Source organism: Brachyhypopomus gauderio, chromosome 10, assembly GCF_052324685.1.
Source record: "Brachyhypopomus gauderio isolate BG-103 chromosome 10, BGAUD_0.2, whole genome shotgun sequence".
Lineage (NCBI taxonomy): Eukaryota > Metazoa > Chordata > Actinopteri > Gymnotiformes > Hypopomidae > Brachyhypopomus > Brachyhypopomus gauderio.
In genome coordinates, this window is record NC_135220.1 from 21793057 (window position 1) to 21816884 (window position 23828).

The following is a 23828-nucleotide window of genomic DNA, read 5'->3' on the forward strand; positions in this document are numbered from 1 at the left end:
CTACCCCAGCCCTGACACCTACCCCAGCCCTAACACCTACCCCAGCCCTGACACCTACCACAGCCCTGACACCTACCCCAGCGCTGAGTCCTACCCCAGCCCAGACATCTACCCCAGCCCAGACATCTACCCTAGCCCTGACACCTACCCCAGCCCTGACACCTACCACAGCCCTGACACCTACCCCAGCCCTGACACCTACCACAGTCCTGACACCTACCCCAGCGCTGACATCTACCCCAGCCCTGACACCTACCCCAGCCCAGACATCTACCCCAGCCCAGACATCTACCCCAGCCCAGACATCTACCCCAGCCCTGACACCTACCCCAGCCCTGACACCTACCACAGCCCTGACACCTACCCCAGTCCTGACACCTACCCCAGTCCTGACACCTACCCCAGCCCTAACACCTACCCCAGCCCTGACACCTACCCCAGCCCTGATCTAGATCAGTGGCTTTTTCAGGAACTACGATTCCCAAAATCCCTTTTGGCAGCTTCTCTACCTGAATTGTGGTCATGAAGACTTTTTTTAGGAAGGTTAGTTAAGAATAGAAGAATACTATGTTTTGCAGTGTATTTCAGCATGCTTACAGTTATCCCACACTGAAATGAAGAAAAGCATTCTGTGTTTTAAGAGGACATGTACATACTTTTATTTAATGACCAGTATCATGCACACTGTTATGTAATGGTCATCTGAAAAGCACAGAAAATATTATACAAATTTTTAAAATAAGAATTTCTTTTCAATATTTTGATAAATGTAGTTGTCTATTAAGCATTAACAAAAATGTAGCAATTAAGATCGAAAGGACATGGATGTCAGTTGAGATTTGATGCAAAATGAGAGGAAGTTGTTAAAATTGAGGATAGAGCATTATCTCAGTAGATAGAGCATTATCTTACATTAATATGACTTATCTCTTCTTCTATCGTGTATTTTATAGGTTGCTTTATTAAAATGTTATTTTACATATTTTTACTAATTCCACTGCTCCTGCTAAAGCCTTTGCTAATATAAATAAACTGTGCTTTGGTGATAGCAGAGGTTGGCTGGTTTCCTCTCTTATCAAACCAGACTTAGCATGGCCTGTGAGGCTGATGTGTGTGCAGTTGTGGGGTGTTTGGGTCTGATTGCGTGAGTTCGGGAGTGTGTGGACTGAGCTTAGATGCGGCGAACGTTACTCCAGGACCCCAATCCTTCCTACAAACACTCAGCATCAGATCATACAATACTGGCACATGTCTGACACATACGGTACACACACACACACACACACACACACACACACACACACACACACACACACACACACACACACACACACGTGACCATGCCATGACTGCTGGGGGATTATCCTCAGTCCCCTTCATTCACTGTCCATGGCCATATGTTTGGCACAGGATGACACCTCCCCCTTACACACACACACACACACACACACACACACACACACACACACACACACTCGTGTGCCATGAGGACCTATGGTACCGTGCATATGTGGCCAAAAATACATCTTTTTATAGCCTGCTGGTAATCTATTGTCCCACTTTGCCATGCAACGTCATCTTGATACATCACACACACACACACACACACACACACACACACACACACACACACACACACACACACACACACACAGTAACACAGCCGTTAGACCTCAGGGATTACACCACAAAAAAATTGTTTGACCTCATAAATACTTTGGACACAATTTTTGAGTCTGACACAGAGCTTCTGATAGAGACGATAGTGTGTTGACATGTTTTCTGATCATTTTGGAGATGAGCGTCTGAACAGACACGGCTGCAAAGTAGTTCTGTTGAAGTGGCATGTTGTCATGAATACAGAACACATGGACGTAATAAGCTGAAGCTAAATGGTCATTATTGCACAACACCTGTGCAATCATCTCCGGCCTCTATATCTGTCACCTCCGTAAATTAAAATGAAGCTCCTGTCTGTGAAAGTGTGTGCAGTTGAGCGTGGGCTCGGGGGTGGGGGTGGGGTGGCTTACCCGGGGGGGAGGGGGACGCGGGTGAAAGGGCCTGTGGGACGCAGCCGTCAGCTGGACCTCTGTGACCCTTGTCTGCCCCAGAAAGGATTAAATTCAAGTGTCCTTCTGAGGCCTTGGCACCAACACGAGACCTCCCACAGCTGCAGTGACCAACTAGAACTCTGGAACGGTGCAAATCTAGAATCGTGTTTGGGTTGAAAATTCTGGTGTGAATTGCCTGGTTCACTGGTTGTGAAAGACCAGTGATCTGAGGATAATTCTAGAATTTGAACTGAATTCAAGAGAATTTGTCACACAAGTGCTTGAAGTGGACCTGTTGGACCAGTGTAGATGTGTGTAGTCTGACTGAGCTGGAATGGGTTGGGAGCTAAATCCTGTAAGCAGTACTCCTGTAGGCAGGCAGGTGAAGACCTGCTCCTCCTCCTCCTCCTCTTCCTCCTGGCCTTTGATTGCTCATCGATTTAACCCTTTGTTTATCATAAAACTTGTCAAATGTCCAAATGTATGTTTAACCCCGGAACAAGTTCTCTAGTGTTAATGCTGCAATCGCATGCACTTTGCATGCATTAAACGAACAATAAAGTCAAAAGCATCTATCTTTCGGCTGGGCAATTAACATGGAAATTGGAGTGCTGTATTTTGACTGCTCGCTTCTCCCCTCTGGCCCTGATGGGCGGATTCCCCCCCCCACACACAACTAATGAATGAGCTTGTGATTTATGGTCAGGGAGGAGACTGTGTGCGTGTGTGTGAGTGAGTGCTTGAATCTGAAATAGGTTTATAAAGGTCAAGACTTTGCATGCGTCTGCCTACACATATGCCATGATGGCCAGATAGCTCATGGGTAAGCAGAATCACAGGGAGTTAAGACATCTGTCCCACATTGCAGCCAGGAGCTGATATGATTGGACGCAGACCAATCCTTGGTTCAACGGCCCAGTAAGTCTTTATTTTTATTTAACAGCCGAAGACTAAGATTCTAAACGGAGTGCTCACCATAACCCTGCGAGAGAGCACAGACTCAGGCCTGGGCGGTGAGAAGGTTCTCTGCTTTCACACCACACATCTCTCAGCCCGTCACCTCAGGGCTGGTGTCTCACGCCTTCAGCTGAGTCTCCCTCCCTGTGCTTTTAAACTTTCACTCACAGCTTGTTTTCCTTCTATTGTCTCTCAACACAGACGCTGCTCTCCGACACACTTTCTTCCCTGTTATTCCCTGCTAATATTCTCCTAAACTATGCTCCGCACAAACATCAGAACCAACAAAAAACTCTTTTACGGAGGCACAATCTCCACATGGTTCACCAAATGGGTTCTTTTATTGAGTTTTTACAAAACAACAAGGACTACCAAAAAGTTCGCCGTTAGAACAGATAGCTTTGTTTATCTTTTTCGGTGTTGTCGATCAGAACACATTTTCACACACTGTCTTTGAAGCACGCGTCCAAAAAAAAAAAAAAGAAGAAAAAAAAAAACCCCTATGGGCACAGTCTTCCATAACGGGTGTCAAAGGACACACTCGTGCCACATTCTCTTGTGACCACAGCAGAGACCCTCAAACGGCGTACGGGGGAGTCAAAGCTAGCTGTATCCCGGGCTGGCAGGGGCCCACACGGCGGACTGGTCCACAACACACATTGTGCTTTGTATCTTCTGTTCTCTCCAACACGACAAGAGTGCAATATTATTTATGCGTTCAAAAAAAACATACTGTATACATTTGTACAAAAAAAGGTTGGCACATTCAGACCGTAATGTTGATTTTATATTGTACCTTTTAGTATGTTTTACTTCTTTTCTTATAAATACAATATATTTCTTCTTTCCCTGTATCTGGACCCCATGTAAAAACCTTAAAGAAAAGACTATTTACAGTGACAATGGGATTAAAAATGGCCCCACGAGAGTCATAAATAACAATAATAATAATAACAAAATAAAAAAAAATCCATGATTTGCATGTGAGGCAGTCGATGGGTCTGTGTTCAACAAATCTGCTTTTTAATAAGAAACTGAGGGATGTTTGTTGATCTTTTTTCCACGTCTATCAGCATTCCCTTATCTCATCTCCTGAGAAGAACAAAAACGGAAAAAGATTAAAGATTTGGATTAAGAAGATTTGGATTAAGGATGAATATCATTTTTACATCATAAAACACACTTGCACAAAAATTGGGCCAGACAGAACCGTGGGTTCTAATCTTCCTTTGAACCGCAAAACCAACGGAGAAGCAGCTGTGGAGATTCTTCATGGATTACGAACTTCAGCACATATCTGGAGGGGCAGGTCAGCGTGAGAGCCGGGAGAATCCCACACCATTAAAACCAAGCTCCTTCTTGGAGGCCTGTCAGGGCCACAGCCTCTAGCTACCAAGCACCTTTTCAGGCGCTCTGTCCGGCTGGAAAGACAGCGTTGAGAAAGGGGGTAACCTGAGACCACCTCCCCGGGGAACACACGGGTCTTTTTTGTGTGACCTGCTTTTAAAGTTCCTAGAGGGGTAACTTGAGAGAGGGGTGAGATCTGAAGACAGAGGGGGTCTGTGAGGGGGAAGGGATGGCTGTACCATCTTTTTTCCCATGGTAGGACTCCTTTGCTTTGGAGAGAAATGTTGAAATAGTGGAATCCATAAGGCTTTAGGGTGACTGTGATAGGTGAGAGGGAGTGTCCTCTGGCGGCCTGGGCCTCCCTGTACTACTGATCAAAGCCCAGCACAGAGTCCCTGTCCACAGCATCAATATGGAGCAGAGACACGGAGGTCAGCCAGCCCCAGGATCTTAGTTTGATTTTTCACTTTAAAATGCCATTTACTAATTAATACCTATTCAGCTAGGAACTAGGCAGTAAGTGAATGAGTGTTGGCCTTAGAGTTCTTCACCAATTACCCTTCACTACAATAAGCTTCTATTCAGTTAACCAGCATGATTTAGTAACCAATGTTAGTAATCACTTTAGTCAATGTACTAGTGGTTTAGCAGTAAACAATACTGAGAAACCATTAATGGAAACCATAGTATATAGTAATAGTATACAGTATACATACAATAAATAGTAACATTTAAATTATTGCTAAGTTATTACATAGTGCTAATGTATATTGCTATGTTATAGTAATACACATTCACAAATATGAATTAAAGCATTTCTTTTGCCACTTTTATTTTCGTATAAATTTTGCATATGATTTAAGTATTGAAAACTAACAGATCTGAAATGGAACATCAAGATTTTCAGAGAAACTTAACACTTAAAGTGTGGAAGGTCATAACATACTTCCATGTCTTAATTTATTTAACCAGAAAGAAGAAGACGGTGCCTGATGGTTCAGCCCGGCGGTATTCACCAGGGCCACGGGCGAGCGGCCACGCCACGTTTTTGTGAGCACCAAAAAAAACTCAGCTCTACATTCTAGATGGGCTTATCGAAACTTCAGCTAATTCTGTCTCAATCCTGAGAATGAACTAGAGCAATTACTGAGCGTTTTCATATTTTGACAGATGTGTGAGAAGAACTCACGGTAAGAATTAGTGTTGGGAGAGAGAGTCTACAATGTGTGGGATCAACTGTGAATGACGCTTCACTGATGCATATACCTGAGTGTTAAGACCGTGTCTATCTTGTAAAAATAACAAGCCTATCTCAGAATCCTAAGGCACACTCTTCTACAGAGCGCTTGTATTCTTTGTGATATTATCTTCAGGTTTTAAATTTCTTACATCATTTCTCTTCCGGCTGTTGCCATGACCTCGAGATCCCGTCGACCCTCGTGATGAAGAACTTCCTGTCGTGGAGCAGTTGCTGGACATCTGTCCACGTGACAGGAAGTTGGGCTTGTTGTAAGGAATCGAGTCGTCGTCTGCGAAGTGGCAAATTTAGGACATGGATCAGCTCTACGGTGCTGAGCTTCGCAGAGCGTCTGTGTCTAATAAACATGCATGGCTTTGGCGTACAGATGGACATCGTCTGACGGCCTCCTCACCATCTTTCCTCCTGTGAGCTGAGGTCTTGCGGTTGGGTGTGCTCTGATCTCTTCTTTCCATGGAGGACATGGAACTCCCCTCTCTGTCCAAGGCTGTCGGCCCACTCTCAAGGTCCGCAGCCGGGCCTTGGGCTAACTCATCCTCAGGTGGGGGTTCAGGAGGAGGGGGCAGATCTGGGAAGAAATGACCTACGGCTTAACAAAACTAAAAGGTGGGACACACTCATACTCACACACACTCATACGCACACGCACACACACACACACACACACACACACACACACACACACACATACATATATATATATATATATATATATATATATATATATATATATATATATATATATATATATATATACACACACTCTAGGTGTTCTCACCTCCTTGAATGATGTCTCGGCGGTACTGGCCGCTCTTTGAGGTCTTCTTCTTCGTCCTGGCCTTCAGGCTGGGGGGCGACTGCATGTCCTCTGCACTTGATCTTGTTCGTCCTACATAATGGGACATTGGCACTGACACTGATCTTTGGACAATAGCCCTCAAAAGCAATACAGCAAAGATATTTCACAAGTACACACACACACACACACACACACACACACTCACCTGGTTTGTTGACACTGTCTGCGCCTTGTCCTGTTCCTTGGCTCATATCCCGTCTGTTTGCGGACCGCTGCGGTGTGCTGCACTCCGGAGTCTCTGATTTGACTGACAGGTTCTGGTTGGACTGTGTGAGGGGAGGGCTGGGTGCCCGGGGAATGGGCACTGGTCCACATGGCAACCGGCTGTCAACATCAAAACACGAGTGCTCAATTCCAGCTCCACCTCCACTGCACAAACACACGTCAGCTGAGCACCAGTCAGGCTCAACGCGCTACGTGCTCAGTTTTAATGCACACTTCCACCTGCTGAGAAACTTAACAACTGTGTTGTCAGTAAAGCCTGTGTTTCACAGTAGGAAACAGTCGCTATAATAAACAGGAACTGGCTGTGGGATCAATTATTCATAAGGCACATGTCTCCCAGGCAGGAACTAAGGAGCCGGTGGTGAAAACATCTCTGGAGAAAAAGAAAACAAATGTTGTGCTGTGTCATAGCGGGAGAGGGGGAGGGAGTTCTCCACAGGCCGCTGTGATGCACAGACACAGGTGAAGAGAGTATCACGGGCTCACACCTGCGATATCTCTCCAGGGCCATATTTCTACGTTTAGCTCCAGTTGGCAAGCCCTCCTTTCCTAGAGGGGTAGGAAGAAAGCACTTCTCACCGTGCCGCCTGGGGCAGTTCCAGGTGGGGCAGGCGTGCGGCGTCCTGGCCGGGGCGTCCCTCCTCCCTCGGCGAGGGCGTGAGGGTGGCCGTGGACTGGTGGCTGTAGGAGGTGGCCGGGGACGAGGCCTCTCCTCTGGGAGGGGGTAGCGGCTCGTCCTCCGACACGCCATCCAGGAGGTAGGTCCTCTCGGGGAGTGGAGGACACCAGTCCTCCTCGTCAGAGCTGGGTACAGACGGAGAGAGGGACATAACCGGAACGTTCCGCGCTACTCCCGTCCATCACATGCTACACACTCATTCTAATCTTTGCTTTCTTTTAGAGAGCGGTAACAGATGTGTGCAGTTAAAACACTTAAACAACTGATTTCATGAATGGTATTTGATATGACATCACTGTACTTTTGGAGGATGTTAAGTGCTGTGGTATGCTGCCTTTGTCTGTTTAACTACTGGCATGCGGATCAGGTTTCACGGTGCCAGAGCGGACTGAGGGAGTCTGGCCCCTGGTTAACGACGCGGTTTGGGGCATCAGCGATGGGCAGTGCATCCTCACAGGAATGATGAGGATACTTAATACACAGACTGTACCCTAAGGTGTTCACACACTGCTCGGTGGATCTTTGACACTGGTTGAAAATGGGGCCAGGCAGCTATTCCAACTGTGCTGCTGAACTGTTGTGTACCAGAGCCATGAGGTTAGTCCAAATGAAAGGAAGGAGAAACACTTTGGTGGTAATGCAATAACCAGAGCCATGTTCCAGTACCAGAGGGCTCACGCAAAAGGTCGTCCCAGTTATCCTCAAGTTCATCGCAAATTGGAGAACTCCACTGTAGGCTAGCGATGGAAATCGAGTTAGCGCGGGCGGTCGGGGCGATGGAGCGGCTGTGCGTGCTACCACGCCGAACGATCCTGTTCTGCTCGGGGGAAGGAACACGAGAGGAGCCGTACCTGCTGCTAGCTAATGACATTACGGGCTGGGCCTGCTGGAGGGAGAAGGGGAGGGGTTGGCGCTGGCGCTATCAGACACACTCATCTCTCCTGGGTGATGAGCGAGTCAGGCCCACTCAACGGGCCGCAGGTCATACGCCTCACTTCCTCCACGGGCCCGCTGGGCAGCCATTCAGGTGGAGTGGGAGAGCAAAGCGATGAGTGTGTGTTTAACCTGTCATCACTGAGCACATACACATACACACACACCCACGTTCATGACGTTCAGTGACTGGCACGGCCCCTCTGCCCACTAACGACAGTGTAATGTGATATTGGGACGGGAGCGCGCCCGGGCTTTGAGGCAAAGGTACCGTGCGGAGGGCACAGGCCGCAGGCCAGAGCAGGCAGCACACCGCTAACTTTGTTAGCCACCAAAGAGAGCCCTTTCGGGCCAATAAAGCACACCAGCAGCACTGCTAATGGAGCTGCGCTTCCTGGAACAGGCATGGAGCGTTAGAGGCTTTCTGAGGCTGTGTCAGCATATTACAGGCTGTCCTGTCATACATTTTCAGCCAGCTGACACACTGGACCCTGCAAATTCAATAAGCGTAATGTTTGAACGTCAAAACATGGAAATGCAGTTTGAAAAAAAAGGCCCATAGTAACTATTATCCTGTGCAGAAGTAATTTAAGAACATGGTATTATAGCATATTTATATCATTTTACCAAAAAAAAAAAAAGCAATTTCTAAACTCTGGGAATAATATTCCTGGGCATCGAGTAGCATAAGCCTTGGCTAAATAGCATGTTATGTGAGACTACAGATTTATATTATAAATGAATCCTAGAGTAAACTTAAGACTGTAATGGAAAAAGTAGAGATGAATGTGTTTATTTGTTGGTAGCACGTACAGAGGACAGCATCATAATGGCTTACCCCATCTCCTCAATGTGTTCTTCCTCGTCCTCATCCTCATCTTCATAGTGTTCTAAATCTCCAAGGGAGGGTGGAGGAGGCAAAGGCTCCATCCAGTTCAAAGACGGAGTCTTCACTGCCTTCCCCATCGACTTTTGCTTTGACTGCTTAGCTGCAGTGCAGATGGAGAATCAGTGTGAATGATTCAGCATGGCACCTCAGACTTTTAATAATAATAATATATCTTATTATTATATTCTAAATATTATAATAATACCATTATCAGCCTTGGAGCGATCTGGCAGGGCATACTGCACATTGGAGGTTCCTGGCTGGTTCATCCAGTGACCACCATCCTGGTCAGGACTGCAGGGCACCGGGTTAGTGAAAGGCATGATGGGAGTGCTGGCGTAAGGCGCGGCGTGCTGGGAGTATTGGGCTGAGAAGCTGTGCAGGTCTTCTGCTGCGGGGTCGATGGTGCTGTAGATGGGGCCCTCGGTGGAGCCCGTGCTGTACTTCTCAGTCTGGTTCAGGTAGTTGGAGATCCCAGCTTCTAAAGAGCAATGGTGAAACGGCTCAGAGATGGTATCAAACGAAACATTAAGACAAGCAATGACAAACACTAAAGCTCAAAGCCAAGAGATTCTTCAAGCTGACTTATAGAAACATTCTCATGTGCCTTGGGCTATCAGTAGATGAAGTAGTGGTAGATATTTCTGCTGAGTTCTGAGGCAGCCCCTACTTACCGTTGTAGTATCGCTCTGCTGTGTCAGGTTTGGAGCTACAGGTATTGGCTGAGTCTTTGCCATTATGAACAAGGTTTGTGGTGGGCCAGGAATCAGCCAGCCATGGGTAGTTCCCCATGTTAGAACCCAACACACCAGGCCTGGAGAAGACAGGGAGATCATTCAGCTGCAGTATTGTCTTGGTGCTCAGTTAACAGCTTTAACTGTGTATTGTGTTAACGGTGTCCTGTGTTAACTGTTTACTGTGTACTGAGACACTTGCCTTCCGTTCAGACCCGAGCCTTCTCCATGAGGAAATCCAACTAAGGAGGACAGGAGAGATGATAAACTCTTCTTTAGGTTAGTAGGCTATTTTGGTGAGCTTTTTAAATGAGTTATTTATCTCAAACGTTAACATTTTTTGTGGGGGTGTGTCTACCTGCAGGTGTGTATGCAAATGAAGCTGTGTAGTGACTCAGTTCCTTCCTCTTCTTGCGTCTGCAGTATATCCACACGCTGAAGCCCATGAGGATTACCCAGCATGCTCCGCCAATGCCTGCGATGAAGGCGGGCTGCTTCACCACATCTGTAATCTGCTCTGCAAGACTCACATTCTGATCTGAGGCACCGCCCCCAGCTGATACCTCAGGCTGCTCCGCTTGTAACTCTGAGAGAGAGAGAGAGAGAGAGAGAGAAAGAAGGGGAAGAGAAAGATAGAGATTCAAAAAGCGAGCCTAAAATGGAGTAGAAAAATACTCTGTGCTTTTCTTATCAAATTGCATTTTTTCATGTTTCATGTTATTTCACAGCAACATGAACCAAAACCAACAACCATTTTAAAGAAAACATGCAGATAATAATATTTGCATTTCTGTTGGTACAGACAAGATGGAGGAGGCCATGAAAGTTTGCAAATAAAATTCCCTCAGTTTTCCCTGAACATGTTAACCATGAACGGGCAACTCACAGTTCTACACTCTTGTCCAGTATGACTCATAGGTCAGTGTATGATCTTTCAGGATTGATCATTGACTGGTTGCTTTCAGGGTAATTTATTACCACAATTAGCCCCTAAAGGTACTCTCTCAAAGAGCAGTGGTAGCAACTATTATACAGTCATCACAGACTGTGGTGGTCAGTTTGGTGATCAGGGGACTTTGTATTTAGCCAAGATCAATGATCTTCTGAGTTCAAGGGAAACCAGTGGACCTTGAGACAACATCTGCTACAAAGGAGTGTAGCACTGTGTACACTGACTGTCTACATAGTCCTGTCTACAACAGTGGGGTAGAGTCGTGTCTACAACAGTGGGGTAGAGTCGTGTCTACAGCAGTGGGGTAGAGTCCTGTCTACAACAGTGATGTAGAGTCCTGTCTACAACAGTGGGGTAGAGTCCTGTCTACAACAGTGGGGTAGAGTCCTGTCTACAACAGTGGGGTAGAGTCCTGTCTACAACAGTGATGTAGAGTCTGTCTACAACAGTGGGGTAGAGACCTGTCTACAACAGTGGGGTAGAGTCCTGTCTACAACAGTGGGGTGGAGTCCTGTCTACAACAGTGGGGTAGAGTCGTGTCTACAACAGTGGGGTAGAGTCGTGTCTACAGCAGTGGGGTAGAGTCCTGTCTACAACAGTGATGTAGAGTCCTGTCTACAACAGTGGGGTAGAGTCCTGTCTACAACAGTGGGGTAGAGTCCTGTCTACAACAGTGGGGTAGAGTCCTGTCTACAACAGTGATGTAGAGTCTGTCTACAACAGTGGGGTAGAGACCTGTCTACAACAGTGGGGTAGAGTCCTGTCTACAACAGTGGGGTGGAGTCCTGTCTACAACAGTGGGGTAGAGTCCTGTCTACAACAGTGGGGTAGAGTCGTGTCTACAGCAGTGGGGTAGAGTCCTGTCTACAACAGTGATGTAGTCTGTCTACAACAGTGGGGTAGAGACCTGTCTACAACAGTGGGGTAGAGTCCTGTCTACAACAGTGGGGAAGAGTCGTGTCTACAGCAGTGGGGTAGAGTCCTGTCTACAACAGTGGGGTGGAGTCCTGTCTACAACAGTGGGGTAGAGTCCTGTCTACAACAGTGGGGTAGAGTCCTGTCTACAACAGTGGGGTAGAGTCGTGTCTACAGCAGTGGGGTAGAGTCCTGTCTACAACAGTGATGTAGAGTCCTGTCTACCACAGTGGAGTGCTGACCACACACAGCTTGTGCTGTGTCATTTGGATTTGTTAAAACTGAAATGTCAAATGTATGATCACAGTCTTTTGGTGATGTCAAAAGCCTTTAGTAAGTGTCTTTCTGTACAGTGATGTGACATTTTTTTACAATGAAGATTCAATTCAGGGAAACCTAAGACAGGAAGTAACTGTCTCCTGACGTCCCGTCCAAACGAGAACACAGATTAAACGTACACGTACTCCTAATCGTCACCAGATCTATTCACAGTTCTCAAGAACTGAAATTGAACTCATTGCATGGAAAATGAAGGCCTTGGTTATAAAAGGGGAATATGACTCAGACTTCATATTTCTTAGTGAATTTGTTATTATAATGGGCAAATTGAGTTGGAATATATTACCCCTCTGTTAGAAGAGATTAAAATTCACCGGCCCTCAACATCATCAGAACTGCCATTCGTGATCTACATTTAAAGACGAATTTACATACGTGCAGCATCTAAATATAAATATGAGTTAAGAAAGTAAACCCGGTATGTTCGGTTTTCCTGCAGACACTCACTGATGGTCACGGAGACCGGCTGGCTCCGGGCGCCCACGCCTGCAGACGTCACCGCCGCTACCTCCACCTGGTAGAGCACACCGGGCAGGAGGCCTCGCACCACGGTGGCCAGCACACTCCCGTCCACCGTCTGGTTAATGTGGTAGCGTGTCTGGGAGTCATTTCCCAGGCACCATATCTGAGAAGCCCAGCACACAGTGGTAAGAAGGACTTAGGCTACAGAATCGGCGTGTTAAAGGGGTCAGGATGTTAGCCCGGGTCAATGAACATTGAGAAAGACGTTAGGTGGCTTTCGCGAGCAGTTTCTGATTAGGGCTTTAGTATGTAAAAATGTCCCCGGAGGGATAGTATCCCATACAATTTTGTAATCACAGATGAGAGAGAAAATGTATTTGTTGTGTGGAAGTTAAGCTGTAATTAAACAATTTTAGTCTTAAAGATCTTTTGGGCTGATCCATTGAGTTTTGTACCTGAATAGCCGACCCTCTTACCTTGTATTCCTGGATCACGCCATTCTGCATCTCAGCAGGGGGAGGTTGCCATGAAACACTGATGCCGGAGCTGTTGCTGAGCTTGACTGTTGACACAGTAACGGCCTGAGGAGGGGCACTGGGGACTGTCAACAGACAAAAAAAACAATTTAGTTTCACTGGGGATTCTCAGAAGGTCTTCTTGAGTTTAAAGACACCTCTGTCAAACTTAACATTTAATCTAATATTAAAAAGCTTCTGATAAGAAGCCTGTGAAGTTGAGTCTCACCCTCTTCAGGTGTTTGGAAGGTCAGCAGGTGGCTGTCCATGCCCTGGAACTCGTTGAAGAAGGGCCTGATCTTGATCTCGTACTCTGTGCCTTTCAGCAGGTCGGCGAGGACGGCAGTGCGTTCTGGGCCAGCCTTCACATCCTGCTGGAGCCAGGAACCTCCCACGGGCCGGTACAACAGCCGGTAGCCCTGAATGTACTGGGACTGTCGATCAACCTGTGACCGAGAGACGCACCTCGGGTCAGACATCTGACAAAAAACCCACCAGAACCTACTTTTCTTTCTATCCGTACAGACGGTGCGTGTGGGCTTGTGGGCAGGCCAATATTCATGATCCATTGCTCAATAATGATAGTTAGGAGGCATGTAGGCTTGCTGATATGTGTGAGCGTATGTGAGGTTTGGAGCGAGAGGGCGGATGTGGTCAGCACTCACGGTCCATGACAGCTGGACCCGTGATCCCGTCATCAGCAGCGGCTCCTGCAGGTCCACGACCACCTCCCCCAGCTCACGCTGCACCTGTCTGTGGTCCACACCCTGCCCCGTCGGACTCACATCTGAACACACGTCAGAAAGGCACCATGGAGGGCTCAGTGCCTGCTTCTACACTCATATTCATATTGATGAGTCACACGTGAGTTATAGAATCAATTATAGGAGCCAAAGACATATTTCAGCTTTAAAATTCAGGACAATACGCACCCTGTGTGCGCACGGGCTCCGAGATGGGACTGGGGTCGCTGAGGCCGTAGGCGTTGACCGCACGGACGATGAACAGGTAGATGGTGTTAGGAGAGAGGCCGCCCACCGTGTGCTTCTCAAGTCTCACCAGGTCGGCCACAGTCTGCCACGTACTGCCTGCTGATTGGCTGAACGACAAAACATAGAGCCCCTTAAATAACCGAAGCACCAAAAGGGCCCATTAATACGCTTTAAATCTCACTGACAATTCAGGACCACAAAAAAGACCCGATAGCCCTGAAGGAGAGGCAGTCTCAGATGTGAACACAGGTAACACGCCACCCATCTGACATCTGAGTGTAAAATCACACACTTCATCCATTCCTACACTGCCTAGTCATTTACTGAAACGGCATGATAGAAAGTGTGTGTGTGTGTGTGTGTGTGTGTGTGTGTGGGTTCAAACAGAAACTGTCAGTGTTGTTCATCTGTGAGCCTGGAGATCGCTATTACATGCTCTGCTGAAGGACGCAGGCCCATGCTGAGGTAAGGCACCGCTGTGTTCCTGGATATGAGCTGTCTGATGACAGAGGGGCTATTCTTAGCTGGCTAAGCTACATGCATGAGCAAAGGTCACGGAATAAGATAAATATATGAATAAATAGATATATTAGTCAATGGATATACATGTGTGTGTGTGAAGTAACATTTTACAATGTATTTATTATTATGTATTTCTTTTTATCATGTATTTATTATTTAGTTAGAAGTATATGGTTAGAGCGTAGATAACACAATCTGAGTTAGAGGTCTATGGTTGGAGCATAACTAACACAATCTGCATTAGGGTGTAGCTAGCACAATCGAGTTAGAGGCCAGTTTCAGTGTGGGTGGGCTGGATATGTGTGTCTGTGGCAGACTAGTTTGACCTCAGCAGTGACACGTGTAAAGCTCTGAGCCACTGTGTGTGGTACACTCCTGCCCTCTCCGTCACTGCTGTGTGTGGTACACTCCTGCCCTCTCTGTGTTACTGCTGTGTGTGGTACACTCCTGCCCTCTCCGTCACTGCTGTGTGTGGTACACTCCTGCCCTCTCCGTCACTGCTGTGTGTGGTACACTCCTGCCCTCTCTGTGTCACTGCTGTGTGTGGTACACTCCTGCCATCTCTGTGTCACTGCTGTGTGTGGTACACTCCGGCCCTCTCTGTGTCACTGCTGTGTGTGGTACACTCCTGCCCTCTCCGTCACTGCTGTGTGTGGTACACTCCGGCCCTCTCTGTGTCACTGCTGTGTGTGGTACACTCCTGCCCTCTCTGTGTCACTGCTGTGTGTGGTACACTCCTGCCCTCTCTGTGTTACTGCTGTGTGTGGTACACTCCTGCCCTCTCTGTGTCACTGCTGTGTGTGGTACACTCCTGCCCTCTCTGTGTTACTGCTGTGTGTGGTACACTCCTGCCCTCTCCATCACTGCTGTGTGTGGTACACTCCTGCCCTCTCTGTGTCAGTGCTGTGTGTGGTACACTCCTGCCCTCTCTGTGTCACTGCTGTGTGTGGTACACTCCTGCCCTCTCTGTGTTACTGCTGTGTGTGGTACACTCCTGCCCTCTCCGTCACTGCTGTGTGTGGTACACTCCGGCCCTCTCTGTGTCACTGCTGTGTGTGGTACACTCCTGCCCTCTCTGTGTCACTGCTGTGTGTGGTACACTCCTGCCCTCTCCGTCACTGCTGTGTGTGGTACACTCCTGCCCTCTCTGTGTCACTGCTGTGTGTGGTACACTCCTGCCCTCTCTGTGTTACTGCTGTGTGTGGTACACCCCTGCCCTCTCCGTCACTGCTGTGTGTGGTACACTCCGGCCCTCTCTGTGTCACTGCTGTGTGTGGTACACTCCTGCCCTCTCTGTGTCACTGCTGTGTGTGGTACACTCCTGCCCTCTCTGTGTCACTGCTGTGTGTGGTACACTCCTGCCCTCTCTGTGTCACTGCTGTGTGTGGTACACTCCTGCCCTCTCTGTGTTACTGCTGTGTGTGGTACACTCCTGCCCTCTCCATCACTGCTGTGTGTGGTACACTCCTGCCCTCTCTGTGTCACTGCTGTGTGTGGTACACTCCTGCCCTCTCTGTGTTACTGCTGTGTGTGGTACACTCCTGCCCTCTCCGTCACTGCTGTGTGTGGTACACTCCGGCCCTCTCTGTGTCACTGCTGTGTGTGGTACACTCCTGCCCTCTCTGTGTCACTGCTGTGTGTGGTACACTCCTGCCCTCTCCGTCACTGCTGTGTGTGGTACACTCCTGCCCTCTCTGTGTCACTGCTGTGTGTGGTACACTCCTGCCCTCTCTGTGTCACTGCTGTGTGTGGTACACTCCTGCCCTCTCTGTGTTACTGCTGTGTGTGGTACACTCCTGCCCTCTCCGTCACTGCTGTGTGTGGTAAACTCCGGCCCTCTCTGTGTCACTGCTGTGTGTGGTACACTCCTGCCCTCTCTGTGTCACTGCTGTGTGTGGTACACTCCTGCCCTCTCTGTGTCACTGCTGTGTGTGGTACACTCCTGCCCTCTCTGTGTCACTGCTGTGTGTGGTACACTCCTGCCCTCTCTGTGTCACTGCTGTGTGTGGTACACTCCTGCCCTCTCTGTGTTACTGCTGTGTGTGGTACACTCCTGCCCTCTCCGTCACTGCTGTGTGTGGTACACTCCTGCCCTCTCTGTGTCACTGCTGTGTGTGGTACACTCCTGCCCTCTCTGTGTTACTGCTGTGTGTGGTACACTCCTGCCCTCTCTCCGTCACTGCTGTGTGTGGTACACTCCGGCCCTCTCTGTGTCACTGCTGTGTGTGGTACACTCCTGCCCTCTCTGTGTCACTGCTGTGTGTGGTACACTCCTGCCCTCTCTGTGTTACTGCTGTGTGTGGTACACTCCTGCCCTCTCTGTGTCACTGCTGTGTGTGGTACACTCCTGCCCTCTCTGTGTTACTGCTGTGTGTGGTACACTCCTGCCCTCTCCATCACTGCTGTGTGTGGTACACTCCTGCCCTCTCTGTGTCAGTGCTGTGTGTGGTACACTCCGGCCCTCTCTGTGTCACTGCTGTGTGTGGTACACTCCTGCCCTCTCTGTGTCACTGCTGTGTGTGGTACACTCCTGCCCTCTCTGTGTCACTGCTGTGTGTGGTACACTCCTGCCCTCTCTGTGTCACTGCTGTGTGTGGTACACTCCTGCCCTCTCTGTGTTACTGCTGTGTGTGGTACACTCCTGCCCTCTCCATCACTGCTGTGTGTGGTACACTCCTGCCCTCTCTGTGTCACTGCTGTGTGTGGTACACTCCTGCCATCTCTGTGTCACTGCTGTGTGTGGTACACTCCGGCCCTCTCTGTGTCACTGCTGTGTGTGGTACACTCCTGCCCTCTCCGTCACTGCTGTGTGTGGTACACTCCGGCCCTCTCTGTGTCACTGCTGTGTGTGGTACACTCCTGCCCTCTCTGTGTCACTGCTGTGTGTGGTACACTCCTGCCCTCTCTGTGTTACTGCTGTGTGTGGTACACTCCTGCCCTCTCTGTGTCACTGCTGTGTGTGGTACACTCCTGCCCTCTCTGTGTTACTGCTGTGTGTGGTACACTCCTGCCCTCTCCATCACTGCTGTGTGTGGTACACTCCTGCCCTCTCTGTGTCAGTGCTGTGTGTGGTACACTCCTGCCCTCTCTGTGTCACTGCTGTGTGTGGTACACTCCTGCCCTCTCTGTGTTACTGCTGTGTGTGGTACACTCCTGCCCTCTCCGTCACTGCTGTGTGTGGTACACTCCGGCCCTCTCTGTGTCACTGCTGTGTGTGGTACACTCCTGCCCTCTCTGTGTCACTGCTGTGTGTGGTACACTCCTGCCCTCTCCGTCACTGCTGTGTGTGGTACACTCCTGCCCTCTCTGTGTCACTGCTGTGTGTGGTACACTCCTGCCCTCTCTGTGTTACTGCTGTGTGTGGTACACCCCTGCCCTCTCCGTCACTGCTGTGTGTGGTACACTCCGGCCCTCTCTGTGTCACTGCTGTGTGTGGTACACTCCTGCCCTCTCTGTGTCACTGCTGTGTGTGGTACACTCCTGCCCTCTCTGTGTCACTGCTGTGTGTGGTACACTCCTGCCCTCTCTGTGTCACTGCTGTGTGTGGTACACTCCTGCCCTCTCTGTGTTACTGCTGTGTGTGGTACACTCCTGCCCTCTCCATCACTGCTGTGTGTGGTACACTCCTGCCCTCTCTGTGTCACTGCTGTGTGTGGTACACTCCTGCCCTCTCTGTGTTACTGCTGTGTGTGGTACACTCCTGCCCTCTCCGTCACTGCTGTGTGTGGTACACTCCGGCCCTCTCTGTGTCACTGCTGTGTGTGGTACACTCCTGCCCTCTCTGTGTCACTGCTGTGTGTGGTACACTCCTGCCCTCTCCGTCACTGCTGTGTGTGGTACACTCCTGCCCTCTCTGTGTCACTGCTGTGTGTGGTACACTCCTGCCCTCTCTGTGTCACTGCTGTGTGTGGTACACTCCTGCCCTCTCTGTGTTACTGCTGTGTGTGGTACACTCCTGCCCTCTCCGTCACTGCTGTGTGTGGTACACTCCTGCCCTCTCTGTGTCACTGCTGTGTGTGGTACACTCCTGCCCTCTCTGTGTCACTGCTGTGTGTGGTACACTCCTGCCCTCTCTGTGTCACTGCTGTGTGTGGTACACTCCTGCCCTCTCTGTGTCACTGCTGTGTGTGGTACACTCCTGCCCTCTCTGTGTTACTGCTGTGTGTGGTACACTCCTGCCCTCTCCGTCACTGCTGTGTGTGGTACACTCCTGCCCTCTCTGTGTCACTGCTGTGTGTGGTACACTCCTGCCCTCTCTGTGTTACTGCTGTGTGTGGTACACTCCTGCCCTCTCTCCGTCACTGCTGTGTGTGGTACACTCCGGCCCTCTCTGTGTCACTGCTGTGTGTGGTACACTCCTGCCCTCTCTGTGTCACTGCTGTGTGTGGTACACTCCTGCCCTCTCTGTGTTACTGCTGTGTGTGGTACACTCCTGCCCTCTCTGTGTCACTGCTGTGTGTGGTACACTCCTGCCCTCTCTGTGTTACTGCTGTGTGTGGTACACTCCTGCCCTCTCCATCACTGCTGTGTGTGGTACACTCCTGCCCTCTCTGTGTCAGTGCTGTGTGTGGTACACTCCGGCCCTCTCTGTGTCACTGCTGTGTGTGGTACACTCCTGCCCTCTCTGTGTCACTGCTGTGTGTGGTACACTCCTGCCCTCTCCGTCACTGCTGTGTGTGGTACACTCCTGCCCTCTCTGTGTTACTGCTGTGTGTGGTACACTCCTGCCCTCTCCGTCACTGCTGTGTGTGGTACACTCCTGCCCTCTCTGTGTTACTGCTGTGTGTGGTACACTCCTGCCCTCTCTGTGTCACTGCTGTGTGTGGTACACTCCTGCCCTCTCTGTGTCACTGCTGTGTGTGGTACACTCCTGCCCTCTCTGTGTTACTGCTGTGTGTGGTACACTCCTGCCCTCTCTGTGTCACTGCTGTGTGTGGTACACTCCTGCCCTCTCTGTGTTACTGCTGTGTGTGGTACACTCCTGCCCTCTCTGTGTCACTGCTGTGTGTGGTACACTCCTGCCCTCTCTGTGTTACTGCTGTGTGTGGTACACTCCTGCCCTCTCCATCACTGCTGTGTGTGGTACACTCCTGCCCTCTCTGTGTCAGTGCTGTGTGTGGTACACTCCGGCCCTCTCTGTGTCACTGCTGTGTGTGGTACACTCCTGCCCTCTCTGTGTCACTGCTGTGTGTGGTACACTCCTGCCCTCTCTGTGTTACTGCTGTGTGTGGTACACTCCTGCCCTCTCCGTCACTGCTGTGTGTGGTACACTCCTGCCCTCTCTGTGTTACTGCTGTGTGTGGTACACTCCTGCCCTCTCCGTCACTGCTGTGTGTGGTACACTCCTGCCCTCTCTGTGTTACTGCTGTGTGTGGTACACTCCTGCCCTCTCTGTGTCACTGCTGTGTGTGGTACACTCCTGCCCTCTCTGTGTCACTGCTGTGTGTGGTACACTCCTGCCCTCTCTGTGTTACTGCTGTGTGTGGTACACTCCTGCCCTCTCTGTGTCACTGCTGTGTGTGGTACACTCCTGCCCTCTCTGTGTTACTGCTGTGTGTGGTACACTCCTGCCCTCTCCATCACTGCTGTGTGTGGTACACTCCTGCCCTCTCTGTGTCAGTGCTGTGTGTGGTACACTCCGGCCCTCTCTGTGTCACTGCTGTGTGTGGTACACTCCTGCCCTCTCTGTGTCACTGCTGTGTGTGGTACACTCCTGCCCTCTCTGTGTTACTGCTGTGTGTGGTACACTCCTGCCCTCTCCGTCACTGCTGTGTGTGGTACACTCCTGCCCTCTCTGTGTTACTGCTGTGTGTGGTACACTCCTGCCCTCTCCGTCACTGCTGTGTGTGGTACACTCCTGCCCTCTCTGTGTCACTGCTGTGTGTGGTACACTCCTGCCCTCTCTGTGTCACTGCTGTGTGTGGTACACTCCTGCCCTCTCTGTGTCACTGCTGTGTGTGGTACACTCCTGCCCTCTCCGTCACTGCTGTGTGTGGTACACTCCTGCCCTCCCTGTGTCACTGCTGTGTGTGGTACACTCCTGCCATCTCTGTGTTACTACTGTGTGTGTGGGATGACCTCCCAGATAACATCTGGTCAGCAGGGGCCCCTTGGCCAGAAACATGACCATTGGAGAACAGGGCATAGACAGGATGACTGTGCACAGCAAGAGCTTACAGACTGTGTCACTGTATGTCTGTACGGTGCTCCTATAAGATTATATACCAAGACAACAATTTATCTTGTCTAGAGTTTATAAAGAGAACTAGAGTCTTGTATAAACATAGTTCTGCTGTTCCTTACACAGAGGGTCTAAGCAGCCTATCTGGCTAAATAGCTTCTTTGTCAGAATTATAAAAAACAGGAGGAACACGGGTCATGAACACAGCCAGCTAAAGTGGTGAGGTGATGTTTTATATCATGACATCCTTATTTCAGACTCAAGTACGATGGCTAACCGCAAATGAGAAGCACAATTACAGGTCGCTCTTCCAAGAGGGTCCTGCTAAATTATGCAGCTGAGCTTTTAAGTATTGGACTAAAACTGCTGCCTTCAAAGGCTACGTATATGTTTAAGTCGCCTTGAACAAAATGCACTTGTAAAAGATTCCCAGGCTGTATCTGGGTATTGGGGTGAGTAATCGTAGCTGGGTATTGGGGTGAGTAATCATAGCTGGGTATTGGGGTGAGTCATCGTAGCTGGGTATTGGGGTGAGTAATCATAGCTGGGTATTGGGGTGAGTCATCATAACTGGGTATTGGGGTGAGTCATCGTATCTGGGTATTGGGGTGAGTAATCGTAGCTGGGTATTGGGGTGAGTAATCATAGCTGGGTATTGGGGTGAGTCATCATAACTGGGTATTGGGGTGAGTCATCGTAGCTGGGTATTGGGGTGAGTCATCGTAGCTGGGTATTGGGGTGAGTAATCTTGGTGGCTGTGAGATTTTTTTTCCTGCATTACATTTTTGTACTTAAGTACTGTTTTACTTTTTGCGTAGACTGTTGTGCATTGCTGGCTAGTTTGCTGTTTTGTACTGTACGTACATGGACAGCCTGTGGGAACAAAACAAATTTCCCTCTGGAAATAATAAATGCATCACGTATCTGCACAGCCTGTACAGTATGTGTGGTAGATAAGGGGCTTCGTTCTTACACACACACACACTGATACTAAAATGTGCGTGGAAAAGCAGATGGAAGTGTAGCAGTCTAACAGGTGGAGGATGTTCATAAATAGAACTGGGAATAGGCTCAACTCAAACAGAAGATTCTCCAGTTGTGGTTTAAATACTGCACAGAAAAACTTTCACACATGCCTACACATCTCTTCCCCCGCACATGAAACGGTAATTGGATTCATATTATAGACCCCCACCCAACTCCCCCCAACCCCATAAAAGAAGTGATGAATGTTAAAAGTCTGCACCGGGCCAGAGGGCCTGCCTGCCTCCGCCTCCCTCCGCATGGCTGTGGTTATGCGGTGTCTTTGGGCGGCTGCTACGTCCCGGGTCCGTTTCCCCCCTGCGGCTGGTCCATTGCAGACGCAGCCCCCGCCCAGCCTAGCTGCACACGCACGTAGGACCAGCAACACTGGGGGCCTCATAAATATTCAGCCTGGAGCACCTCCACATAGCGACCGTAAATCCAAGGGCACTTTGGCCATCAGCAAATGAATAAGTTCTGATGCTCTGCTGCCCACTTCTCCTCTCTCCTCTCTCCTCCTCTCCTCCCCTCTATTCTCCTCCTCTCCTCTCCTCCCCTCTCCTCTACCTTCCTCTCTCCCCTCCTCTCCCCTCCTCTCCTCTCCTCTCCTCTCCTCCCCTCTATTCTCCTCCTCTCCTCTCCTCCCCTCTCCTCTACCTTCCTCTCTCCCCTCCTCTCTCCTCTCCTCTTCTCATCTCTACCTCGTCTCTACAGCCCTCTTCCTTTCCTTTCTTAACCTCTCCCTCCCTCTCTCTCTGTCTCTCTCTCTCTCTCTCTCTGTCTGTTTCTCATCTTCTATCCTTTCTCCCACAGCACCTCAGGAAAGGAAATGTTATTGTAAACACTCCATTCAGCCCCACAGCACTCTATAAAGAATCAATTTCGGGTCGTGTGGCATTGCAAACCACGGCCCAAGGGGCCACACACTGAGTGAATTGTGTGTGTGTGTGTGTGTGTGTGTGTGTGTGTGTGTGTGTGTGTGTGTGTGTGTGTGTGTGTGTGTGTGTGTGCGGGTGCGTGCGTGTGCGTGGCATTCGCAAATTAATCTAATTCCATTTTCTGCTGCACAAACTGACATTGCTATTCTACACTTAATGGTAACAAATATAACACATTACAAAGCAGAATACAGCATATACACCAGTGAAAAACAACAAGAAAGCATGTCTGTGTGCTGTATGTTTAGTGTGTGTGTGTTGTATGTTTTGTGTGTGTGTGTGTTGTATATTTTGTGTGTGTGTGTGTGTGTGTGTGTGTGTGTGTGTGTGTGTGTGTGTGTGTGTGAGTGTGGCTCTCGCTGTTGCTTGGTCTACATCGCGCCCTCTGTGAGCTCCCTGAGAAGCCCGCAGGATTTCAGCTCTGTAATTAGAGCTAGCCCCATTTCAACAGGCTTACAATAGCCTAAAGAGCAGTCCGGGCGGACTGGGTCTGAATTCATTAGCATGGCACATTTCAGTCCCCCCTCTGTCTAATAGTCCAGGGTACAGCTAAAGGCTTCCGACACTCAACAAACCTAACACATTAAAACCATGGGGAGAGAGAGCCTTACACGTGGGTTAGAGATCACTCTGAAACGCATCTGAGCTACGAGTGAAAGAAAGAGAGAGAGATAGGAGTGAATGAGAGAAGGAGGGAGGGAGAGGGGGATGGAGGGAGAGAGGGAGAGAATAGGGGGTCAAGGATAGGGCACCCACAGGGCTGGGCTACACTTCCCCATGTCTGTCACGCCTGACCAGCCCCGGTGACACACTGACACTGAATTAATAAAAAATGAAAAATGTCTCACAAGAGCTGCCTCTCATGGGAGGTGCTAATACCCAGCAGAGGGGGGCAGAGAGAGATAGAGAGAGAGAGAGAGAGAGAGAGAGAGAGAGAGAGAGAGAGAGGAAGGGAGAAAAGAGACCCTGGAATGCAAGAGGGAGTGAGTAGTGAATAATGAGCATGTAGAAGGAAGTGAGTGAATTTGTGAGGGCTGTGTGTGTGTGTGTGTGTGTG

At 49.4% G+C, this 23828-nt stretch overlaps 1 protein-coding gene across 2 annotated transcripts in view; it reads right to left on the reverse strand.

The window, feature by feature from the left end:
- Nucleotides 1-3321: 3321 nt before the first annotated feature.
- The window catches only part of robo3 (roundabout, axon guidance receptor, homolog 3 (Drosophila)), a 128448-nt gene continuing 107941 nt past the window's right edge, over nucleotides 3322-23828 (reverse strand). For both annotated transcript variants that reach the window (XM_077020462.1, XM_077020464.1), the window contains exons 12-27: nucleotides 14048-14214; nucleotides 13781-13902; nucleotides 13345-13561; nucleotides 13077-13201; nucleotides 12586-12763; nucleotides 10291-10518; nucleotides 10135-10174; nucleotides 9873-10012; nucleotides 9404-9679; nucleotides 9148-9298; nucleotides 7277-7501; nucleotides 6618-6796; nucleotides 6392-6502; nucleotides 6008-6181; nucleotides 5745-5884; nucleotides 3322-4100 (exon numbers count right to left, since the gene is read on the reverse strand). In XM_077020462.1, coding sequence (XP_076876577.1) covers nucleotides 4089-4100; nucleotides 5745-5884; nucleotides 6008-6181; nucleotides 6392-6502; nucleotides 6618-6796; nucleotides 7277-7501; nucleotides 9148-9298; nucleotides 9404-9679; nucleotides 9873-10012; nucleotides 10135-10174; nucleotides 10291-10518; nucleotides 12586-12763; nucleotides 13077-13201; nucleotides 13345-13561; nucleotides 13781-13902; nucleotides 14048-14214 — 2485 coding nt within the window. In that variant the 3' untranslated portion in view covers nucleotides 3322-4088. The remainder of the gene's footprint in view (nucleotides 4101-5744; nucleotides 5885-6007; nucleotides 6182-6391; nucleotides 6503-6617; nucleotides 6797-7276; nucleotides 7502-9147; nucleotides 9299-9403; nucleotides 9680-9872; nucleotides 10013-10134; nucleotides 10175-10290; nucleotides 10519-12585; nucleotides 12764-13076; nucleotides 13202-13344; nucleotides 13562-13780; nucleotides 13903-14047; nucleotides 14215-23828) is intronic.